At 43.1% G+C, this 22,078-nt stretch overlaps 1 protein-coding gene across 1 annotated transcript in view; it reads right to left on the bottom strand.

Annotated features, from left to right (window-relative positions):
* Positions 1 to 199: 199 nt before the first annotated feature.
* Positions 200 to 22,078, bottom strand: part of prag1 (PEAK1 related, kinase-activating pseudokinase 1) — a 28,021-nt gene continuing 6,142 nt past the window's right edge. The window contains exons 2-6 of the mRNA XM_084745632.1: positions 21,475 to 21,819; positions 19,670 to 21,387; positions 8,249 to 8,394; positions 4,803 to 5,569; positions 200 to 2,246 (exon numbers count right to left, since the gene is read on the bottom strand). Coding sequence (XP_084601758.1) covers positions 1,089 to 2,246; positions 4,803 to 5,569; positions 8,249 to 8,394; positions 19,670 to 21,387; positions 21,475 to 21,759 — 4,074 coding nt within the window. The 5' untranslated portion in view covers positions 21,760 to 21,819 and the 3' untranslated portion in view covers positions 200 to 1,088. The remainder of the gene's footprint in view (positions 2,247 to 4,802; positions 5,570 to 8,248; positions 8,395 to 19,669; positions 21,388 to 21,474; positions 21,820 to 22,078) is intronic.

Here is a 22,078-nt window from a genome sequence, read left to right as displayed (position 1 = left end):
TGTGACTGTTACAAGAACATCTAAAAACAGCTGAATTTTCACAGGTTTCTTCTTTTCTAGGGTTGACAGTCTGTTGCAGGATACTGACAGTGGACGGCTAGGTTGATGCGTGGCTCGCGTGCATGCAGCAGTAGCGCAAACAGGTGGGTAGGTTCACAGTATCTCCAGAGGATCACACTGTCTGGACCCATCCATAGTGTCTAGACATTAACTTTATTGGTCTTTCTCATACACACACATTCACACGATACTTCGGCTCCACTCACACACATTTTTAAAAGGGATAGTCTGAATTATTTGTAGTGGGGTTTTATGAAGTACTAACCGATAGTCAGTGTGTATTTGCTACAGCCCTGCAGTTCAGAGAAACTGGAGAAAGGTATTTTAGCTACTTAAAAAAGTAGAATGTAAGGTAGATTTTAGAATATTTACACAACTTTACTTTGCCATCAGACATTTGCTGATAGGAATTCGCCATTACATGAACTAAGTATCGCTCTCTCAAAACCAACCAAACCCCATAGGAGAAATCATTAATTTTTCCTGACCGAACAGAGGATATGCTGATCTACCGCTGCCTCGATCTGTTAGTTTGCTTGTGTAATTGTTGTCAGTGTTGTAAAAGGTTGCTTTGGATTCACCAAAGTCAAATAATAACACAAGTTAACTAACTGATACAGGCAGTGATGGACCAGCAACTCCCATGTGCTGTAAGGTAAACTGTTCGGTTAAAGTAACAAATCTTCCTATGGAGTTTGGTTGGTTTGAACAGAGTGATATTTGGTTTATATAATGTCTTTTTTTTGGTCAGAAAAGGCTGTCTGGCAGAATATAGTGCTCACATACACTGATACTGATTTGTTTGGTTTGCGGTTAACATTTTGTAAGTGGCTTAAATACCTTCTGTTGCTGACCCTGCCTACAGCTGTGCATTGTTTAGCTTCCATGCTGGTACTCCTCTCTGCTCCTCCTCACTGGGGTAGTGCTGGCCGGCATCCACTGTAGCTAATACACCAAGTATCAGTAAGTGCCTCATACAGCCCCACCTCAAATAATCCAAACTCTCTCTTTAACCCTAAGGTGAGCTGTCACTTTAGCGAGTAGAGCAGTTCAGCAGTGTGGCAGAGAGACAGAGGGTGAGCCGAGGAAAAGTACTGACAGCACAACCAGTCCTCCAGCTCCGCGTTCCTCTCAGGCTCTAGCGAGCGCTCGGCGAACTTCATCATCAGCAGGGCCCGTTTCACGTCCAGCCAGTTGAGGAGGCCCTCGTGTCTGGCTCCGCCGACAAAGCCTCCACCCTGTCCATGTCTCTCCCACTGCTGCTCCATCAGGTCCCTCCTGGGGCCCCACAGCAAGCTCTGCAGTATGCGCTTGGCCTCCTGGATGTGGATGCGTTTGATGGGGTCGGGCTGGAGCAGCAGCTGGGCGAGCCTCTGGAGGCCGGCGGAGTAAAGCGAGACGGAGGGGATCTGAGGTAAGTCCTCACAGCGGTAGTCCTGTTCCCTCAGAGCTGGACTCACCTCAAATGGGTTGGGCTGGTGGAGGAGTTCATAGATCAAGATGCCTGTCTGGAACTCATCAAACTTACGGTACTGGGCCGCTGAGACGATCTCAGGCGCCAATCTGGCGTGGTCACGTTTGATGCGAGGATCAACAGTGGTCGAGGCAGCGTCCTCTGAGGAGCGACGCTTGGATTTAGCAAAGTTGCTGATGAGGAGCCGCGGAAGGTGACGCTGAGTGTCTGCACCACTGGGACTGTTACTGCTGTCAGTGTTGGTCTGCTGGGGGGACTGGGAGGGCCTGCGGTGATGAGGCACCAGCAGCAGGTTCTCGAGGCAGAGGTCGCGGTGTGTGACCCCATGCTCCTTCAAGTGCTCCAGGCCATTGCAGAGCTGCAGTAGGAGGAAACATACGCGGCGCTCGTAGACCTCCGGCTGAGTCTTATGGAACGCCTCCCACTCCCGAACGAAGTCAGCTGCCGTCTGCTGCGGGATCTCAGAGGTGATGACCACCACTCGCTCGCGGTCCGTCTGCTGGTTAGACGCGGACGTGGTGGAGGGCTGAGGCAACGACGAGGCAGGCGTGGTGGGCAAGGAGACCTCGTCAGAAGGCAGCATGCTCTGCGGGACGCAAGCGAGAAAGTGTCCACAGTCCTGCTGGAGGTTGAAGTGGGGAGGCATGCTCTGCTGCACCGACAGACCATAGAGATGGCCCTGTTTGGCTTCCATGGATGGACTCTTGCAGATCTGGAGAGGTACAAACACAAAGGACAGAGGGGAGGACAGGATGAAGGGAAGGAGAAGAAAGGGATCGAGGGAGGGGGGAGAAGAATTCCGGACAGAGAGACGGGAAGGGAGTGGAGCCAAGAAACATAAGAAAGGAATTCTTGTTAGTGAGGTTTCAAGGTCAGCGCCAATTCAGTCCCTGCTCTCATTCAAGTGAAACCAATGTCTCTGATGCAGATTTAAAGCTAATCCTCAACTGAAAGCTTTTTTAGGAAGTGTTTGTAAGCTATTACAAGGCCAGTTGATGCCAGGACTGAACTTGTGTTTAAGTTAGCCACTACAATCCCTCAGTGTCTGAATTTTCCCACAGGTTGCAAGATAATGACCAACTTCTCTGAATAAAATCCCACATCAGAATTCTGAAACAAACATATAAATGTCTCTCATAGAGCTGCAATGATTAATCAGTTATTAAATTTATCCCCAATTATTTTAATAATAGATTAATTGGTTTGAGTAATTCTTTCAAGAAAACCAAAATTCTTTGGTCTTTGAATTCTTTGTTGTTGTATTTTCCACCATTTTATGGACCAAACACCTAATTGATTAAAAAAAAATAATCAACAGATTAATCAACATTGAAAATAATCGCTAGTCGCGGATAAAATTTCAGTATGTTCTTATTATGTGTTGGGATCAGATTTACAAATATAATCTCTTCTTTGTGATTAACGGGACCAAAATCTACTTGCACAGGGTTCAGTACTACGTCTGAATATCAGTCCATAAAGTTACTGTGCTGATGATCTCATACTACATGGTGTGTGTTGGGTTGTGCGTGTGTGTGTTTTTGTGTGTGGCCTTGACAACAGGGGTTTGTCAGACCGTAAATCCTGCCTGGAATGCAAAGATTAATTGGGCCTAGAGAGATATTAAGCAAGACTGTGGGCACCCACGGCGTGGCACAACACATACTGTACAAACAGCCGCTGCTTTGTACAGCACTAATGACTTTGAGACAAAGGTCAGCGAGACTGAATCCACACCCTGCTTCCTGGCTGTTTACACTACATGCCCTGAAGGGTTTGTGCTGCGGCAGGGCCATCCCATCTGTAGTCTAAGAACAAACAAAGACCACCGCCCTCTTTTAATCTCCTCCTTCTATCCTCAAACTGTCAAATCCCTGCTTAAGAGATCAGTTTACAACACCCACTGTGCAAATTATTCCTTAAAACAGCAATAAAGAGTGAGCTGCGAGCTGCTCTCTTGACAACATCCTCTGAGTAGAGGAAAAAACACTATCTGTATGTTAGAAAAACATGCCTCCTTTTCAGCAGCCAACAGCCAAACACAGAACCAACTCTTGTTTACAATACTTTACTTACTGTCTCCTGTACCCTGTGTTCAATGTCAAGGCCATCCATGAAATGATAAGGTTCAAATAGCAGCAACCCCAAAAGACAACTTAATCCCTGTAAAAATTAATTCAGGATTTAAAACGTAGGAAGTGATGATGATGCAAAAATATGGACATAATTCTGTTTCTCGTGAGAATTAAAGTTATAATCCTTAAGATTTTCATGAAGTTATATCCTGTTTTCAGTACTATTTATAGTATGCATTTTTTTTAGTAATTGCCATCCAGTGTATTTACATTTACATAATTACCTCTTTATACATTAGTTTTCCTTGTTAGTGGCGGGGTCCGCCAGTCATGCATGGAATTCCAATTAAGTACCTACGTGCAGGGAATTTGCAGGAAATGATGCATGGGGGTTATCTGGTTTTAATTTGATTGCAGTGGCTTTGTTTACGTGGACAATATTTCCTCAATCCAGTTGAAATCATTCTGATTAGAAATTCCAACATAGCTGTTTACATGGACGCTAAATAAGTGATCCCATAAAACATGTGTTTATATGCCCCAAAGCATAAATAAGAATATAATTTTCAGAAGAAGCGTTTACATAGCTATTATTTTTCTAATGATTGGACTGTCAAAGGTTTACACCACCCCTCTCAACCCAACTGAAAATTCATTCTAATGCAGTTATTCTGATTATTTGTGGAATTACAGTCAGTGTAAACTCAGCTACTGATATAATCCTCACTGTTTACGGTTTACTCTCCTAACACTGTAACAGAGCTGTATTATGTCACTTCTAATTCAAAATTAACATTTCTCATTGCTGCTGCTTCAAATTAGAAGTGTAGAAATGACATTGTGGCGTTTAGTGTTAATGTATTTGTCACTAATATGTCTACAAAAGTTTTTTTTTTTTTGCGTCAATCAGTCAGGTTAAAATATTGCAGGGAGTATTGGTACGAGCAGGAGCAGCCACAGTTGGCTGTTAGATGAAGAGCTGCAGGCAACTGCTCAACTCCAACTCTCAGCAAGATAACCCTGCTGTTGTGTGGAACACTATTAACTATTGTTTTTGACCAATATTTTAATTTGAACAAAATTAGTTTGTTTGGCTGCATCCAAGGAGATATATATATACATATTTAACAAATTCACCATATAAAATACTTGTCAAATTAGGCCCTGCTATGTAGAGTATGAGTATTTCTTACCTTTACAGCGTAGGAGTTGCTGGGGTCTGAGGCACAGGCTGCAGAGTAGTACACAGCATCTCCAGCGTTGCAGCTCGGCTTGTTAGAGGTCAGCCTGAACAGAGACCAGTTGCTCTCCTCAAACCTTAGTGGGTTCTTCTGGGAACGAGTGAAGTGATCCTCACATTTTAGAGCCAAGCGCCGCAGAGACTCGGCGTACAGCCCTCCCAGTTTTGAGTAAACTCCCTCCCTGCTGTCTATGTTACTCAGGAGGGTCTGCAGTTGCAGGCTGGAGCCCAGATTTGGTGCCAGACCAGGTTCTGAGCCTGAGAAGGGCGCACTGAGCTGGGGGGAAGAGGAGCAGGTGACGCTGCTTCTGCAGTGGACACCCAGTCGCCCATGAGTCTTCAGTGGTTCATCCAGCGTCCGGGACCTTGAGGATCGTCCTAGTAGGGCATGGCAGCGCTCCAGAGACTCATTAGAAGAGAAAATGGGTCGCGGGTCAACAGGGCTGGACGGTAAACTGGACCGGGAGTTAACATCAGCGGGTCGACACACGTTGGTCTCCGAGCCAGTGAAGGGGAGGCGTGGGTAGGCTCGGACGAACGGTTTTCCGTTTGAGCTATCAGGAGCCGACACGGTGCGGTTGACCAATTTTTTCTCCGGGAGTGGAGGTGGCTGGTTAGTTAAGTTGTTGAAAGAGGGCGGGTGAGGAGAGCCTGGAGCTGAGGCCGCTGGACTTCTGGTAAATGGAGAGGAACAAGACATCCGTGAAGCATCCCGAGAGCCTGATTAAAAAAAGAGAAAAAAAAAATCACATCAGGAAATGTGCCAGTTGATGACTGACAATGAAAATAAGAGTTATGGTATGATCAAGGTCTCAGTTGAGTACTTATTACATAAGGAACAAAATTTTTGTTGTAAGTGTTACAAAACAATTGTACTAAAAGAAACAAAAACTGTGTTATTGGTCAAACATTGGTATAGGCCAATATTTGCGTTGTTGACTGCCATCGGCCCATCTGCAAATAAGATGACAGTCATCGACGGCAGTGGCCAATATTTGTCTGTTGTGTCAATTTTGCACTCACTCAATGTTGTGTTGGTTATTTGCGGTCTACTGAGACAACAATAACCTAGTTGCCGGTCCAGAACTTTACAATGCATTCCCAGAAAAGTTGACAAGAACACAAAAACAACAAACCTTGTCTGACACAAACACTATTTCGTTAGATGACTGATACCACTTATGAGTCTGTATACCAAATTTGAAGCTACAACCAGCAGCTGGATACAGTATCATAGCATAACATAAAGGCATGGACAGACAGACAGAAGGAAACAGCTAGTCTGGCACTGTCCAAAGGTATTTGTTACCTTCTTAATACTACCATTGTTTTGTACAGCTTAATCAAATGATATGTAATATATATAGTGAGCTTCAGCACAATCTCCCAGCTTTCATTGCTAAAACTGGGTGGAAACAATTAGTGTTTTTAAAAAAAAAAACCTCCATCACAGCGCCAATCCAAAGTCTTCAGGGTGGCCCTTTGTGTAGGGGTGGGGACACTGCGTGCTAACTACTGAGGAGAATGTGGACAGAGCATTGTTTCTGATGTTTCTGGCATGTCTTTGAAAAAATAATTAAGGGGCACAGGTTTGTTAGAAACCGTTCTTGCCACTGTTCAAGCGACTACCTTGCATTTAAAAATCCCATGATGTTTGGTAGGCGGCAAGATCTCTGACAGTCTGGTTTAACAAGACTGCCTTTTTCCAGACTTTATGCTAACCTAAGCTACCTGCCTGTGGGCTGTAGCTTCATACTGAACAGACAAATGAGAAAGTGGTCTTGATCTTCCCACCTAAGAAAATGATTAAACATATTTCACAAACTATTCCTTCAGTAGAAAATAACAGGTATCAGGTGTCAGATAGACACAAACACCTTTTAACTGGATTTATGCAACACATCTTTTGGTTCTCTGTACGTTAATTTCCTATTTCCTGGACTCACATATTCCTGTGTGACAGCTGTGAACGTGATTTATTTACTACAGTCCTTCTGTCACTGCCTACTGCTCAGCCTTAGTTCAAACACATACCTCGTTTCCTCAAAAGAGCTGGAAATTTCCACAATCCAGGGTTCAAGCTGACACTCAAAACATCTTCCATCCAATTATGATCCATTTGTCAATTAAAGACTTAAAGCTGGAGCTTGACATTACACCAGAGGAGACAGATACTGAGATAATTGTGTGGTGCAGTCTTCAATAACTGCTTTCACAGAGGGGGGAAGACCGTAAAGAAAAAAGTACTCTGTAGGATGTAGCCAAGCCCTTTTTCCCTCGTTATCAAAGTCCATAATTATCTCTTCAAACAACATTGGCCAGGAAGTTACAGCAATTACAAGCGTCTGAGCGCCACGGAGGTTTAAAGTCGATATGCGAAGGATGACAATAATTCCTTAACCATGGACACATGCCACTCATTCTGAGCCACATCTCAAGTTTGATGAATGTAGAAGCCTTGTCATGAAAATGAGCTCTCAGTCAAAACAAACTGTCGACGTGCACTTGAAGAAAGAGGAAGAGAGGAGATAAGCTGACAGATTGCTGCTGTAAAACTGTGCAGTACTCCCTTTCCTCTTTTCACTGTTGTTGCACATTTTCACTCTGGACAAAGTTCATCTTTGAACAACCCCAATTCATAAATAGTTGACACGCTGTGTGAAGCTACAATAAAAACAGAATGCAATGATTAGAAAATACTTTTCGACTTTGGAGCAGCATGGGCTGCCATCCAGACAACGTCTTCTTCAGAGATGTCCCTGCTTATTTCAGCAAGACAATGCCAAGACACAACAGTGTGGCTTTGTAGTAAAAGAGTGTGGCTACTAGACTGGCCTGCCTCCAGACCAGACCTGTCTACACTGAAAATATGTGGTGCATTATTAAATATAAAATACAAAAACAAGAGACCTCAGACTGTTGAGCACTTGAAGTTGTATATTAAGCAAGAAGGAGAAATGGCAACAATTAGTGTCCTCAGTTCCCAAATGTTTGTGGAGTTTTGTAAACTTCCTGTCTTAACCTTCTTGGAACATTTGGAGCATTCTGCATTATCACTCATTATCAGTTTGAACATTTAATATCTTTTCTTTACTGTATTGAGTTGACTATAGGGTTGAAAAGTTTTTGCACAGCGTCCCAGCTTTTTAGGAATTGTGGTTGTAGTTAAATATAATGAAACAGGATCTGAACAGCAACATGCAGCCAACTGAGGCATCCACATGTTTGTAAACGCTTTGGAAAAAATACCTAACTTGCTAAATAAAGTGTAATTTCTTTGGTTTATTTGCTTTACTGTATCTGTGCATGTTTCCATTGGACCAAATGACCCCGAACCACTCAGATATTTAAATAAATCTTCTTAAACCTGGTCAAAATATGAGCGTGAGTAGTTCTTACCAGTGTCGGCAGTCAGGTTGTCAGTGGAGGCGGTGGGTAGACTGACGCTGCCCAGGCCCCGTAGAGAAGAAGTAGGGCTCTCTACTGACCCTTGTTGGCTGCAGCGGTCCAGCTCCATGTTGCTGCCACTCATCTTACTGGACACTCTGTAATGGAGAAAACAAACAGAGACCTGGTAAGTGAATATGATTGGACAAAATATTTAAAAAAACACATTTTTTTGTTGTATATTTTCTATCAAAACTTCTCTACAAAAAAAATCAACCGAGTGCAGTGTCCCCTGGTAGTTAGTCTGTAGGATTTCTGCAGAAATGTTTTGATTTTGTGCACCAGATCATAAATGTGAAACCACTTCACTTCCCCTTGGCGTCTTCTTATCTGCAATATGTATTACTAACAAGCCCTTGTGAAAGGGAGCGTTGTTTTATTTTAAATGACGAACAAGTACCGTCAGGAGTAGTTTCACTTCCTTGTTAGAGAGAGACACTTCTGAAATCAGCATTAATTTATGACTGCACAAATCAGCCTCACTAAAAAGAAAAAGAGCTTATGAGTCTATCATATGTGGCTGTTTGGCCTTTTTCTGATACAGACTCTCCTTCTTGGTGACAGTTAACTACATCAAGTACTATATTAGTAGACATATCTGACCTTTAAAGTGAGACTGTAACTTCTGATGAGCACCAACCACTGTGGCAATTACAGGATAATGGCACATTTGATTTCCCTACGTGTCCATTGACTTTAAAGGGAAACTGAACCAGTTTTACAGCTCAAAGTCTGTTTAAAGGTCTTGGGAAGCATTACTTTATTATGTGAAATAATAATTCAGAGGGAGCCGCGTGAAAGTCCAATAAAATGTCTCAGGTGATGTCACTGAAGTTGGGGCTGAGGATTGCGGGTGTGAAAATGAAAAACCATCTGGGGGTGTGGAGCAAGAAGTGAGGTTACCTGACCTCCCAGTCCTCATCTCTGCTTGGGGCTACAGGGGGTTTCAAAGTGCGCCCCGTGGGCCAATAGCGGCCCACAGAAACATTCTGTATTGTCCCCGACCTTGACATGAAATGCATGTATTATATTTTAATTGTTTCCTTTCACTTTTAATACACTATTCAGCTACAGCATCAAACTGTTCCCCCTAACAAGCGTCCACCAGGTTAGAAATGGCAGTTTCGTTCTGTCCTCAGTGCTAGTTCTACGTTTTGGCGGACAACTCAGCAGTTTCAGGTGGAAATGAGATGGAAAAGTAACCACGGAAAGATGACGTATGGTTGAGGAGGATGTTTCAGGTTTCAGCTCTTAGGCCTACTTTGTCAGACCTTAGGGAACAGATTAGAATCAGATGTACTTAATTGATCCCTGGAGGGAAATTGAGTTAGGTGATCTTAAGTGATACGCCTTATCTGCACACAAATGAATTCGGTGCTCAAGGAATTTAATGTTAAACGCCGTTAAGAGACCAATCTCAAATCCTACGACAGTTTCGTGGGTTTTCCTCTATGGACCCCAGTCATATGCTGGCTCCCTAAATCGGCACTCAGTCATCAAAACTCTCTGGAGGCTACGTTAGCTTCTACTAGCTTAACACACCAAAAGGTCAGCAGTCGGGCTACATAATAAAGGCACCAGATTTTGACAAGGAAGAAGAATGTGTGGGGAAAAAAATTAAGATATATTTTGATCATGTCTTTTTAAACTGACCATACTCTTACAGTGTTATGGGAGCGCAATACTAAATTTGTTAAGTTCTTTTAAATACACCTGACTGAGTGCGAGGGAACTGTGACCACAGGCAGGAAACAAAAAACACATGTCCTGCTGAGGTACCATGTGTTCCCTTCTTGTTTAAATTTTTTTCCCTTCTTTATTGAACATGAAAGGACAAAGGGAAAAGGATGTCCAGTCTTGTTCTATCTACAGTTTGTTAACATTAGCCACTGCTTATAGGTCATACAAAACCAAGTAAATCTGTAGCGGCAGAGAACCTTCGTGGCCTCGGGGGTTAAGGCTGCAACTGCAAAGTTCTCAGTTTGTGTCCAGCTGGGGACCTTTGCTGCATGTCATTTCCTATTTCTCTCTTCTCGTTTCCTGTCATCTCTGTACTTTAGGCTATAAATAAAGGCATGAAATACCACGGAAATGCTTTAAAAAGCTGTAGCAGCAAAGTCCTTGAGTATATTGGCTTGAGCATGGGTGTTTTTCGTTGCTTATGCATTCAACTTTTCATTTGTAAGATGAATACAGTCAGATTTCTTTTTATTTAGCAGACAGGAGCTTTGCATTTCTCTTGTTCAGCCTGCCTGACGACCATGATGGCCACTTATAATACCAATGAAAACCGTGCATGAGCAGACTTCCTAATCAAGGTGACCAATTAGGCTGAGTGACAGCCATTCACTTGTCTCATTATAGCCGCTAATGGCTCAGGGACGCAGCGTCCAAACCTATCCCTTCATATCCCTTCCCTCTCCTCCATCACAAAATGACTCCTCTATCCATTTATCTGCCGGCCCCTGACTTCAATTCCACCATAAATCAGCAGAACAAACAGACGAGGAGGAGAAAAGGACAGGAGCACAGGGGGGAGACAAAGGGTTAGGTATTTTCTGTGGGCAGTTCGCAAAAAGGATCCGCTATCGTTTTACAGACAAAAGAGCAGTGATGAAAGGCAGTGGAAATGCTGAGGCAGAGGAGAAATGGTAATGGGTGCAGGGAGGATTACGAGTGCGTGCGCATGTGTGCGCCTGTGCAGGTCTCACTCCAGATCTCTCAGATTTGTATCCAAAACATGAGATTTTCCTTGGAGAGAGAACGTCATTGCTAATGTCCTGCGGGAGGATGCACATGGATGAATGAGCCTACTGAACAAGGGCATGCAAAAAGGACCTCGACTCTGATTAAGACCAGAAGAATGTACAAGCATTTAAGGGCTGCAACTAACTTACTTACAGTCAAGAAGAAATACCTCTCCCATGTAATTTATTTATAAAAGCTTCCAGACAACCTCACATCTCTTCTCTCATTTAAAACTAGTAACTACAGTATGTGATGCAGTAACTACTTAACCTTAGACAGCCCTCATTTACGCACTAATGTTGGCCAAACAGGTTACAGGTACGATGCACCTTTTAAATAGAAACCAGGGCTCCCTGATATGGTAAAAAAAAAATCATATTGCATTTTTTTTGGACAGATATTGCGATTATGTTACAATACACAATTAGTGGGAATGATCATTTTTGCATCACATCTCTGCAGCACTACAGTTCTAACTAATATATTGCTTTTTTGTCATGTATTTTATCTTCATCACAAAATTTCAGCTTCTGCAATTTGGATATTGCACTTAGCCATATTGCAATTTCAGTTATATCTTGATTAATTGTTCAGCCCCAGTGGAAACTACTGCAAACCGCCCTCAAACTAGAGTACTGTCTTAAGGAATCTCTGAATTTTTCTTTTTTCAGGTTTGATAAAAAAGTGTTTGTTGTTAATTAATGATTAAAGTAGCATCACTATAAAGTACAATCAATTAAAACGGCTGACCCTATTTCTTCTCTTGTTGTTTAAACCTCCACAAAATGTCCTAAAAGTTAAAATATTCTATTCCCCCTTTACTGGGGGCCTCTTACAATCCACTAAAGGACCCCTGTTGGACCCTAGACCCCATTATGAAAACCACTGGTCAAAACAACAGTTCAAAACCCCAAAGTATTCACTTTATTGTAACGTCAGACAACGGCAAAGAGCAGAAATCCTAATGCTTGAGAGGCCTGCACCATCAAATTTGGTGGTTTGGCATTTTGCTGGAAAAATTAATTAATTGACTACCGAAATATCTGCAGATCGATTCGTCAAAGCCAACCCAAAGACTCTTCATTTAGTATCATAAATGACAAATAAAGCATCAAGCATCCTCACATTTGTTAAAAAAAAAAAGACTGAAACAATTATCAAAATTGTTGATAATTAATTTTATTTAGTTTGGCTGATAGATTAATTGACTAATTGTTGCAGTTCTAGTCTTAACACAAAAAAAGCAGCTTTCATTTTGATTTTATCTACTCAGAATCCCCAGGTTTAGTCTAAACATCTATTAATACACATCTTAATTGCTAACTTCCTCAGAAAAGATTTACTTGCTTCCTACATGAGAAAACGTCTACGTGAGCTCGAGCTCATCATGATGATGATGATTTGTGATTTGTGTTCTGCAATCAGCCCCGCAACGACAGCAACCCAGATATAGAATGTAAACAATCACGCTACAGTAAGTAACACACCACCGGATCTGTTGACACACACGCTACCCCGACATGTGTGTGGTATTAATAAAGCTGTGTGAGAGGCGCTGAGGGAGTTTTTAAAAAGGGATCAGATTGGGGTTACAGAGCTAACTAGCTACAGATAGCAGTGTGACAGTGTAAGATGAGACCCAGGCTGAGCTGCAGTGTTGTTGTTGTTGTTGTGGTGGTGGTGGTGGCTCAGGTTCACACAACTGGGTCCACTTCCTGACTCTTATTTAAGGCCGTCTCTGTCGTAAATATATAAAATGATGACCTCTGAGAGACAGAGTACTGTATGTACGTTTGTTACAAACCCACAAGGACAAGCACAAAGTCGCTTTCCAGGCCAACATCTGTACAGGCAGTTTCTTTTTTTGTAAAAATCAAGCTGGTTATACAAAATACAGAGTGATGAAATCAGATACTGTAACCGGATTACACCCAACACATCAACGTTGACACATAATTCAGGGTTTTGTTAAAAAGAGGTGGAGTTGGGCAGAAAAGGAGGATGACTCAGATTGTGCTCGGGTGTAGGTGGGATCATGAACACCTGGACGATGTAATGCAATCCCCTGCAAACACGGCCTTTATAATATAAAGCTTACAATGTTAAAGGGATAGTTTGGATTATCTGATGTGGGTTGCATCACATATACACAAGAACGTCAGCTAAGTAATGTACTGCTGTGGACAGGCTCAGCAACAAAAAGGTATTTTAGCCACTTCAAAAAAGCTCCATCTAAAAAAATCATCACCACTTTAAGTGCAAGCTATTTTTATAATATTTCCACCACTTAACTAACTGCCATCAGACAATGTCTTCTGTCAGGAAAGCGCCGTTATACAAGCCAAATATCTTGCTTTTTCCAAAGCAACCAAACTCCACAGGTGAAATCAGTAATTTTACCTCGCAGAACACAGGAGTTGCTGAGCTACAGTTGCACCAAACTGTGCATTAGTTTGTGTTACTGTGCGACTTTGGTGAGTCCAAACTAACCTTTTAAAACACCAATGTTGACGGCAACTAAAGTGGTAAAAATATTCTAAATATAAACATACACTTAAATGGATATTGATTTTTTTTTTTAACAGAACCATTTTAAGTGTCTAAAATATGTTTTGCTGCTCATCCTGTCCACAGAGTACATTGTTTAGCTTCCTGGTGCTCCTCTCTGCTTCTCCAAACTGTGGCTGTGTCAACCAGCATCTACTGTAGATAATATACAGTATCTCGTACAACCCAAGATCAAATAATCCAAAATATCTTTTTACGTTTTGATAAGTGAAAGGATATTAGATTCTGTGTTCCCTACATATTATGTAAACTCACAAAAGGTAGTTTTTATTGCTTTAATGTTATACTGGATCACACTATCTTGTGCATGTGTTCTTACGCAACCTCTGCATATTATATTGTGCAGAAAAGAATAGCATGCATTGTTTTTCCCCATGATCACAGGATAGTTACCATGGCTTTACAGCCACATCTCTGAAACAAAGATCCATTAATGTTTGACACCAATCCTTGTTATCTTCCACAAACTGCTCCAGTCTTGCCTTGTTATCTTCTTCTGACAGCTATATCTCTGTCCCTTATTCATTACAACCCACTTTCATTTGTTTGCACTACATCCCATAAAGTAACACACTGTTCTTAATCAAATTCACTTCTCATTCTCTTCATCTTAGCAGTATTTTAATCTTACCAACAGGATGAGCTCAAATAAAAGAATAATCTATGAAGAAAAGGATTAGAAGAGATTAGACGAAGAGCAAAGAGGGATCAAATAAGATGAGCAAAAAGTTGACCACATGCTGTCTGTCACGTGCCACATCTGAATTTTAACTACTAAGCTCCTGACAGAGGTGTGAAAATAAGCCGAGGCCTGTGCTTACCTCTGCTCCGTTTTTTTTTTACGATCTTCCTGAAACACGCTCAAACTCTGCGACCACTTTCCTGCATGAACAACAGCATCACCACTTCCCCTCACAAGTCTAATGTTAAATATTTTGTCAAGTCTGGAGTCTACGAGAAAAAGATGCCGTCAGGTGCCTACCTCATGCTGGAGAGGCAGAGGTCCTTCTCGGGCTGGCGGGCGCAGAATGCCCCTGGATCAGACCGGTGGCTCTCTAAAGCCCCGCCATGTGTAGTAACACAACCCTGGCTCCACACGAGTCATATGTGTATTTAAAGTCTCTCTCAGCAGCCATTAGATGCACAAAATTAAAGCGGCCATATCTCATATATAGCATTCACTCATTGACCTAGTGGTTCACTTCAGGCGGCAACAAGATGCTATCTGTTCTGCTGCACAGAAGGGATCAGGATGGATCTGTGGAGGGAGGGAGGGGCGGCACGTCTTGGAACGATAGTTTACAGAGCAAAAGGCAACTCAAACCAAAGTCTAACTCAGTGGACTTAAATCCACATGGCTGATCTATAAATTCTGCTTCTATTGGTGGCAACCCAGCGCCAGACTGGGGACAGTTTGGGAGTTGCCGGGGGCAACAATCTGTTCACTGAAGCCCCTCCCTTTGGCAAACCTCGGTGACCAGTTGACACGCCTTCCTCGTCAAAGGGTGCTTACTCACAAACCTGTGTGTGACATAGGCACATGCACAAACACACCTCTGAGGCTGACCCACCACGTGACACGTAGGCTGACCTGCTACGAGGCATAAAACAGAAAAAAAAAAAACTTGGCGCTTTTCACTGTGAAACGCTCAGGGAGGTGGATTCTTTCGAACCATCTGTGGCTTTTAAATGATTCAGCAGATCAAAATGCTGCTTCACGGGGTGCATGTGCACGTGTCTCTTTGTATTGTGAATATTTTACATTCATTCCACACACAAAATTCCCCTTTTGGTCGGAAAACAAATCTTTTCATGAAGTTTTGATTAGGGCTATACAGCAGCCACATGATGCCTACCATAGGGATGAGCTCATTACTGTCATCATGGCAAATTTTATTTATTTATTTTATTTATTTTGAAGGGTCAATCTCATGGCTGCCTTCTGCATTTGTTGTCAGTGCATGGATGTATTAATACATCTATGGGTCAGCATGTACAAACTGTTTTATTTATTATGGGCTGCAACATCTATAAAAGGTCAGAAAATAGTGGAAAATGTCCATCTCAAGTCCAAGGTCATATCTTTAAATGCAGGAAATCTCGATATTTAAAGGGCTGGAAAGAGCATTTTCTGCCATCTTGAATAATTACTTTAACCATTACCAATGCTTTTTTTTCCCAGGCAAGTGAGCAGCTAGATTTACTAGCCCGACAAGGCATTTTACTTGCCCCAGGGAAGTGGGCAATCCTTCTTATTGAGCCCTGATAACACATGACAAGTCAGGAGCACAGCCTCTGATTGGTTAACAGGTCAGGAACAAAACGTCTGACAGGCAGACAGATTCACCCCAAGGCGTCATGGGATAGTCAGTGGACAGCTAACGACAACAACAACCATTTTCAAGACAGCAAAGTGGTTTAACGATCACAGCAGGCATTCAGTGACAGATTTATCCACAATAAGTCTCCAAAAAAAGATGCTGATTACATTGAGATACAATCGCACTGCAGCTGACATTGTCGACACAAAGATAAGGTTGTTGCTAGCCTTTCCTGCTCAGGGGCTGACCTCTTTCACTTTTCCAGCAGTTATGAAATAAAAATTTTCCTTTGTCTTGAGAAGGTGCAGCATTTATTAACTGAGACATTGTGACCATTTACTGCCTGACACACAACTGCTAAGTTTGCTATGTTTCTGCTCTACTATCAGCACTGTTACTCTTCCTAACTTGCAAACTGCAAACACCTTACACACCGCCCTTATCCTTAAAAGGGCTATGCTACTCTTATAATGGTAAAACACCATAAACCAGCAAACCACCATCCCGCATGAACATGATTTTGATTGTTTTGCAGACAAGATTTAGGTTGTGATTCCCTGCAGCACTCTGTGACAGAGTTTCCAGTGTGTGCCTGGTAACCAGGGACACTTGTTGATTAAAAACACACTAAACCCGCTGATAAACTTGGAGCACCAGAAAGGCACAACTGTGGCTGGTTGGCTCGAGGCGTGTTCCCACATGTGTCTCGACAAGGTGTATTTTTATCGGCGCAGAATGTCGGCAATGTCATAACAGGAGAGATGTGTCCTTACTAGAATTACCGCAAACATAACGGCCCTTGAAATGTGATCAGCAATCTGTGTTCTGGACAGTGAAACATTCCCACTCAGCTTCTGCTGACTCCAGCAGCTCAAGATGGCAGAACATCTGTTTCTTTTGAGGAAGTTGCACCTCAGCATGCCCTCCGAGCCAGACAATGCAAAGTTTATTTTGAGGGGATCATTTGATGCTCTAATAACTGCAGCACAAGGTCTCTTTTCTGTTTCTGCTTTGGGTAGCTGACTCAGACAGCGGCGTGTATTCTTAGCCTGATGCAGACTCAGGTTAAAGCATGTGTTCGAGTGTTACTGCTAATAAAGGGCTATGTAGGCTAGGAGAGCACAGAGTAGGTCACAATAAAGGTGGGCATTAATCATTCTGCATATCCTGGAAGTGATGGAATTAAACACTGTTAATAAGCCTTAAAGGGATACTTCGCACTGTTTGAAGTGGGGCTGAATGAGGTACTTATCGGTCAGAGTATTTGCTACAGTGGATGGCAGCTGGCAGGTCCCCAGTTTGGACAAGCAGAGAGGAGCACAAGCATGGAAGCTAAGCAATGTACTGCTGTGAATAGGTTATTTATTATTACTTTAAGTCTGTGCAATATTTAAAATTTTGTCACAGTTTTACTTTAAATGAGATTGAGGCAGCGACAGACTAGCAACTCCCGTTTCCTGCAAGGTAAAATTACTGATTTGCCTGTGGAGTATATATAGTATATAACTATGGTTTTCAGTCAGGAAAATCAACCGCCGTCTACTCTGAGTAATACACTTACTGTCAGTGAGTATTGCATGCAACCCCACATCAAATAACCATCCCTTTTAAAAGTAATAGGATGTGCATTTCAGCACGTACACATCAAGAATTTAAAGCACAAACTAACAGTGCAAACATGACATTTACTTTGCCCAACGATGCAAATGACAGCGTTGTCCCTCCATGACCATATCAATGGAACAAGGCCTGTTTTTTTGTTCTTTACAGTTCTGTCTATTGTGCTGCAGCCAAAACAAATTTATAGCAACGTGACACAGCAGGGGGCTATTTAACAGACCCATTTTGTGTGTTAATTAGAATTGAAAAAGTCACATTACCAGCATGAATAGAACAAGGCATGCATTGAGGAATATGCCGGAACAGTTTGAATGATCACAAGGCGCTAGAATGGAGGCTGATTCAAGGCTGAATAATGATGCTGTGAAAGGAGAAGGCACAGCAAGATTCACACAGACGACTGCAGCAGGATGCATGCATGTGCACACACGCACAGTCACAGGCAACGCCACATGCAGCACCAACACTTTAATATATACATGCCGTCCCATCAGAGAGCAAAACACATTATGCATTTAGAGTAAGTGCATGTTGTAAGTGCTAAATTATGGAATATAATGAAACCACAGTCTCACAGCAGAATTACAGTCCCATTAATTCTAATGCAAGTCTCAGGTAGGCGAGTGAAGGATAGGCACGCAAATGTGTGCTATAATGGGCAGTTCAAGTTTGATAAATGCATAGTATTCATCTTACAGCATGTGTATAGTGTGCTTTTTGTCTTTCACACAGGTGCCTTATTGTAAACGATATTTAACACAAATCCTCCCTCAAAATAGCTGGTGTATTTACTGGATTTTGCCCTGTTTTAGCATAGAGTATTATGAGAAATGTATAATAGGTAATTATATGAGAACAGATCAAATATTTTGCACTTCTGATTCTTCTCAGCTGCACCAAACAACTAAACACTAACTTGTCCTGGCAAAAATATCCATACTTCAATCCTCCCTTCAATACAGTATCTGTTAATGATGGTATCACCAGTACCAAAGCTATTAAAAAAAAAGATCTAAGTGCTTGTTCAAGACCTCAGTTCAGTTCAGTCTTCATTTTTGTTCCTGAAAATTTGTCTTGCAGCAAAACCAGACAGCCATCAGTGACTTTTTCTGTACCAGCACCGTGTGCAGCTTGTTTTTTTTAGAAGGAAATGAGGAAATGATCATATTCTGTGAGCCGAGGACTTATTTTTATTTTTGCCATGGCATTGAGTATGTTTGAGTTTTTAATACTACTGTCGCATCAAAGTTAATTTTCTGCTGTCATGACAAATCTAACAGGTAATTTGTTGAAAATTCCATGTGAACAGATGTGTAACTTTTTGCACCACTGAACCTTCTCAGCTGCATTAGATGAAATTACAGAACCAGCATAAAATATATTTGGTTAATCAGGAAAACAAACCCTACTAGAGCTGCAACAATTAATCAGTTAATCAATTAGTTGTCAATTATTAAATTAATCGCTAACTATTTTTATAATGGATTAATCGGTTTGAGTAGTTTTTTTAAGAAAGAAAAAAGCAAATTTGTCTAATTTTAGGTCCTTAAATGTGAATATTTTCTGGTTTCTTTACTCCTCTAGGAAAGTAAAATGAGTATTTTCGAGTTGTGGACAAAAAAGACATCTGAGAGCATAATCTTGGGCTCTGGAAGACACCTATTAACATTTTTCACCATTTTCTGACAATTTATGGTCCAACCAACTTATCAGTTTATCAAGAAAATAATCAACAGATTAATGGACAATGAAAATAATCAGTAGTTGCAGCCATAAAACCTTCCAAAAACTCACTTATGAAGTTGAATGATGATGTCTTAATCATCTAAGCCCATCATCTACAGCATCATGTACAGCTGCTCACTTTGGATTGCTTCATGTTGTAAACTGAATATCTTGATGATTTGTGTCACACTGAGTAGCAATGTCATGGCCTCACACTTCTAACTGGCATTTTGTTACCAATTCAGACACTTCACTGACAACTTTAAAAGATTAATCAATAACTAATGACATCTATCAGATGTAGTCCTACCCAGATACAGCGCTGGTGTTCTCTGCTATTTAAGGGTTAATAATTGAAAATGCCAAACAAGAAGTTCTTTGTTCTTCTTACCTGTGAAGTTTCTTAGGTGGGGGAGGTGGCGGATTGGGTTCATTGTTGGCAGCTCCCTTCCCAGCTGCCAGCAGCTCTGATGAGCCGCTATGCAACGGTTGCCTGGCCGGCATGCTCCCGTTCTGCTTGCCCTCCTCCTCTGCACCGGTGCCCTCAGTCTCCCCCTGACAGGCACCATTGTTGGCGGCAGCCGGGGGGGCCGTGCCTGGCTCTGTCGTCGGAGGGGGGCCGCTGCTGTGGGCCTTGCAGTCGCTGGCCTCCTTCCAGACAGCGGCACCATTGACCAGGCCTGTCAAACGAGAGGTTGTCCCCGCCGGGTTGGCGGCCAGTTTCTTCTTCTCCCCGTCTTTCCGCTCTTCCTCCTCTTCTTCTTCCTCGATGCGACAGTTCCAGCCAGAGTTGTGGTGGTGGGGCTTGTGCCAGCGTTCGGATGCCACGACGCTGTGGTTCTCAGTGTGGACCTTGAAGTGGCCCTCTCTGGCAGAGACGAGGAAAAGCATGGGGAGTTCAGGGAGAGGGACAGGAGATGAGATGGATGATGAAAGGCTGGAGGTGCCCAGTTTGGGGAGATCAGGAAGAGGGACTGGGGAGGACATGGACGGTGAAAGACTAGAGGTGCCCAGTTTTGGGGAACGGCTGGTCCTTTTTGGGGGAATGGGTGGGCTAGACTGAGGCTTGGGGTGGAGGGTTGGGGCTTCTGTGGCCAAAGAGGGTGCACTGTGGCTGGGGCTGGGCCAGCGGAAGGCTGGACTGGTGGGGTCTTTACGTGCTGTGGGGCTGAAGTGGCATTGGGTGCTGATGGCTGAATCTGGACTGCTCAGGTAGAAAGTCCTGTTGTTCTCCTCTGTGTGGGTGGCCATTACTGTGATAGTGGCCCGTTGAGTGTCTCCTGAAAGCTCCAGCTCAGAGGACGAGTTCTTAGTCTGGTTTGGGGAGTCTGGATGGGACTGCACCCCATTGCCTTGCGGCCTGCGCTTTTTCTTGGTGCTCTCTGCATAAATGGGTTCAGAGTCTGGCTGTCCGTTGGGAGAGTTGGGAGCTGAATGTGAGCTACCCATGCCTGGTGAGCTTTGGGGGCTCCCTGACCTGACTGGTCTTCCTCCCGACCCCTCTGGCCCAGGAAGTGAATCTGTGCTGCTACGATAAGAACAAGAGGAGTCCGACAGGCTGGTCTGTTTGGACAGGACGGGAGGAGACTGGAGGGATTGAGTGGGAGGGGGGCTTGGACTGGTGGTGTCCACACTTAAGACCGTGGTGGAGGAAGTGCTGGGTGTCTTTGTTGTACCATTACTATGAACTGTGGGAGGACTGGAAGGGACAATATCCACAGAAAAGGGTATATCCACTGATGCCTGATGGGACTCCTGACAGTTCGCCCTGGTAGTCACACCAATTCCATTGTAAGTGCTCTTGGTTCTAGTGGGGGTTGTATTCTGCTGCCTGCAAGCATCTCCATTGGCGTTCTTCTTCAAACTCTGAGAACCTCGACCCTCCTCCTGCGTAACGAAGATATTGCTGATGATCATGGAGTCTTTAGGCAGGATGTTGGGGGATAAGGACGTCAGAGAGAAGCCGTTGTTGAAGTCCATCTTGGTTTCAGGACTCTGGAGAACCGCCTCTCTGTGGGCCTTGTTGCAGCCATTGCTGTCAATGTAAAGAGACGACAAGTCCAAGAGCTTCTTCAGGCCCAAACGCTCAACTGGGCTCTTTGTGTTCTCCTGTCACACAAAAAACATTAGCACCCATTAAAGAACATATAAATCATTCTGGATAGCAATAAACTCAAAGACTTTTAAGAGACTCACCTGCTCTATGTTCATGTTGACATCCGTCACAGACTCGTTGGTGTCGAGGCTCATCATAGTGGGTTTGACAGCGATGGTTGGCTTGCTGTAGGGCGAAGGCGATGTTACTCCAGTTTCTTCATCACCTCCCGGGCTGCTCTTCAAACAAGCAACTGGCACGCTGCCGCTCAGGCTGCCAACAGTCTTGTGATGCGCACTAAGCGGGTGGAAGCAGTTCTTACAAGAGCCGGGTTTCCACACGTGTTCTGCAAAGTCACTGCACGCTGACATCTTCGGTTTGCTCATTTAGGTGTGGTCAGAAGTGGCTGTTGAGTGATCTCGCAGACACAGGATGAACTGTCATGGCTGGACCGCAGATGGTTGCAACGTCACAAAATGATCACAAGGCGGGACATGTAGAGGAGAGAGAAAGAAGAATGAGGTACATTGTTGGCATGATGTGCATGTAACCACTTCTTGCCCAAAGGTTGCGTGATAATCATAATACCATGTGTCTTTATGGACAAGTAAAAGTGCTTGTATTACATAAGATCCCTCAGATTGTATAATGGCATTCTCCAGTCCAAGTCTGAGCAGACGCTGCATATAAAAAAAAGAAGTGGGA

This window comes from Lutjanus erythropterus, chromosome 20 (assembly GCF_056507025.1).
Source record: "Lutjanus erythropterus isolate fLutEry1 chromosome 20, fLutEry1.hap2, whole genome shotgun sequence".
Classification (NCBI taxonomy): Eukaryota; Metazoa; Chordata; class Actinopteri; order Lutjaniformes; family Lutjanidae; genus Lutjanus; species Lutjanus erythropterus.
Note: the sequence above shows the minus strand (reverse complement) of the source record. Positions and strands in the feature narration are given on the sequence as shown.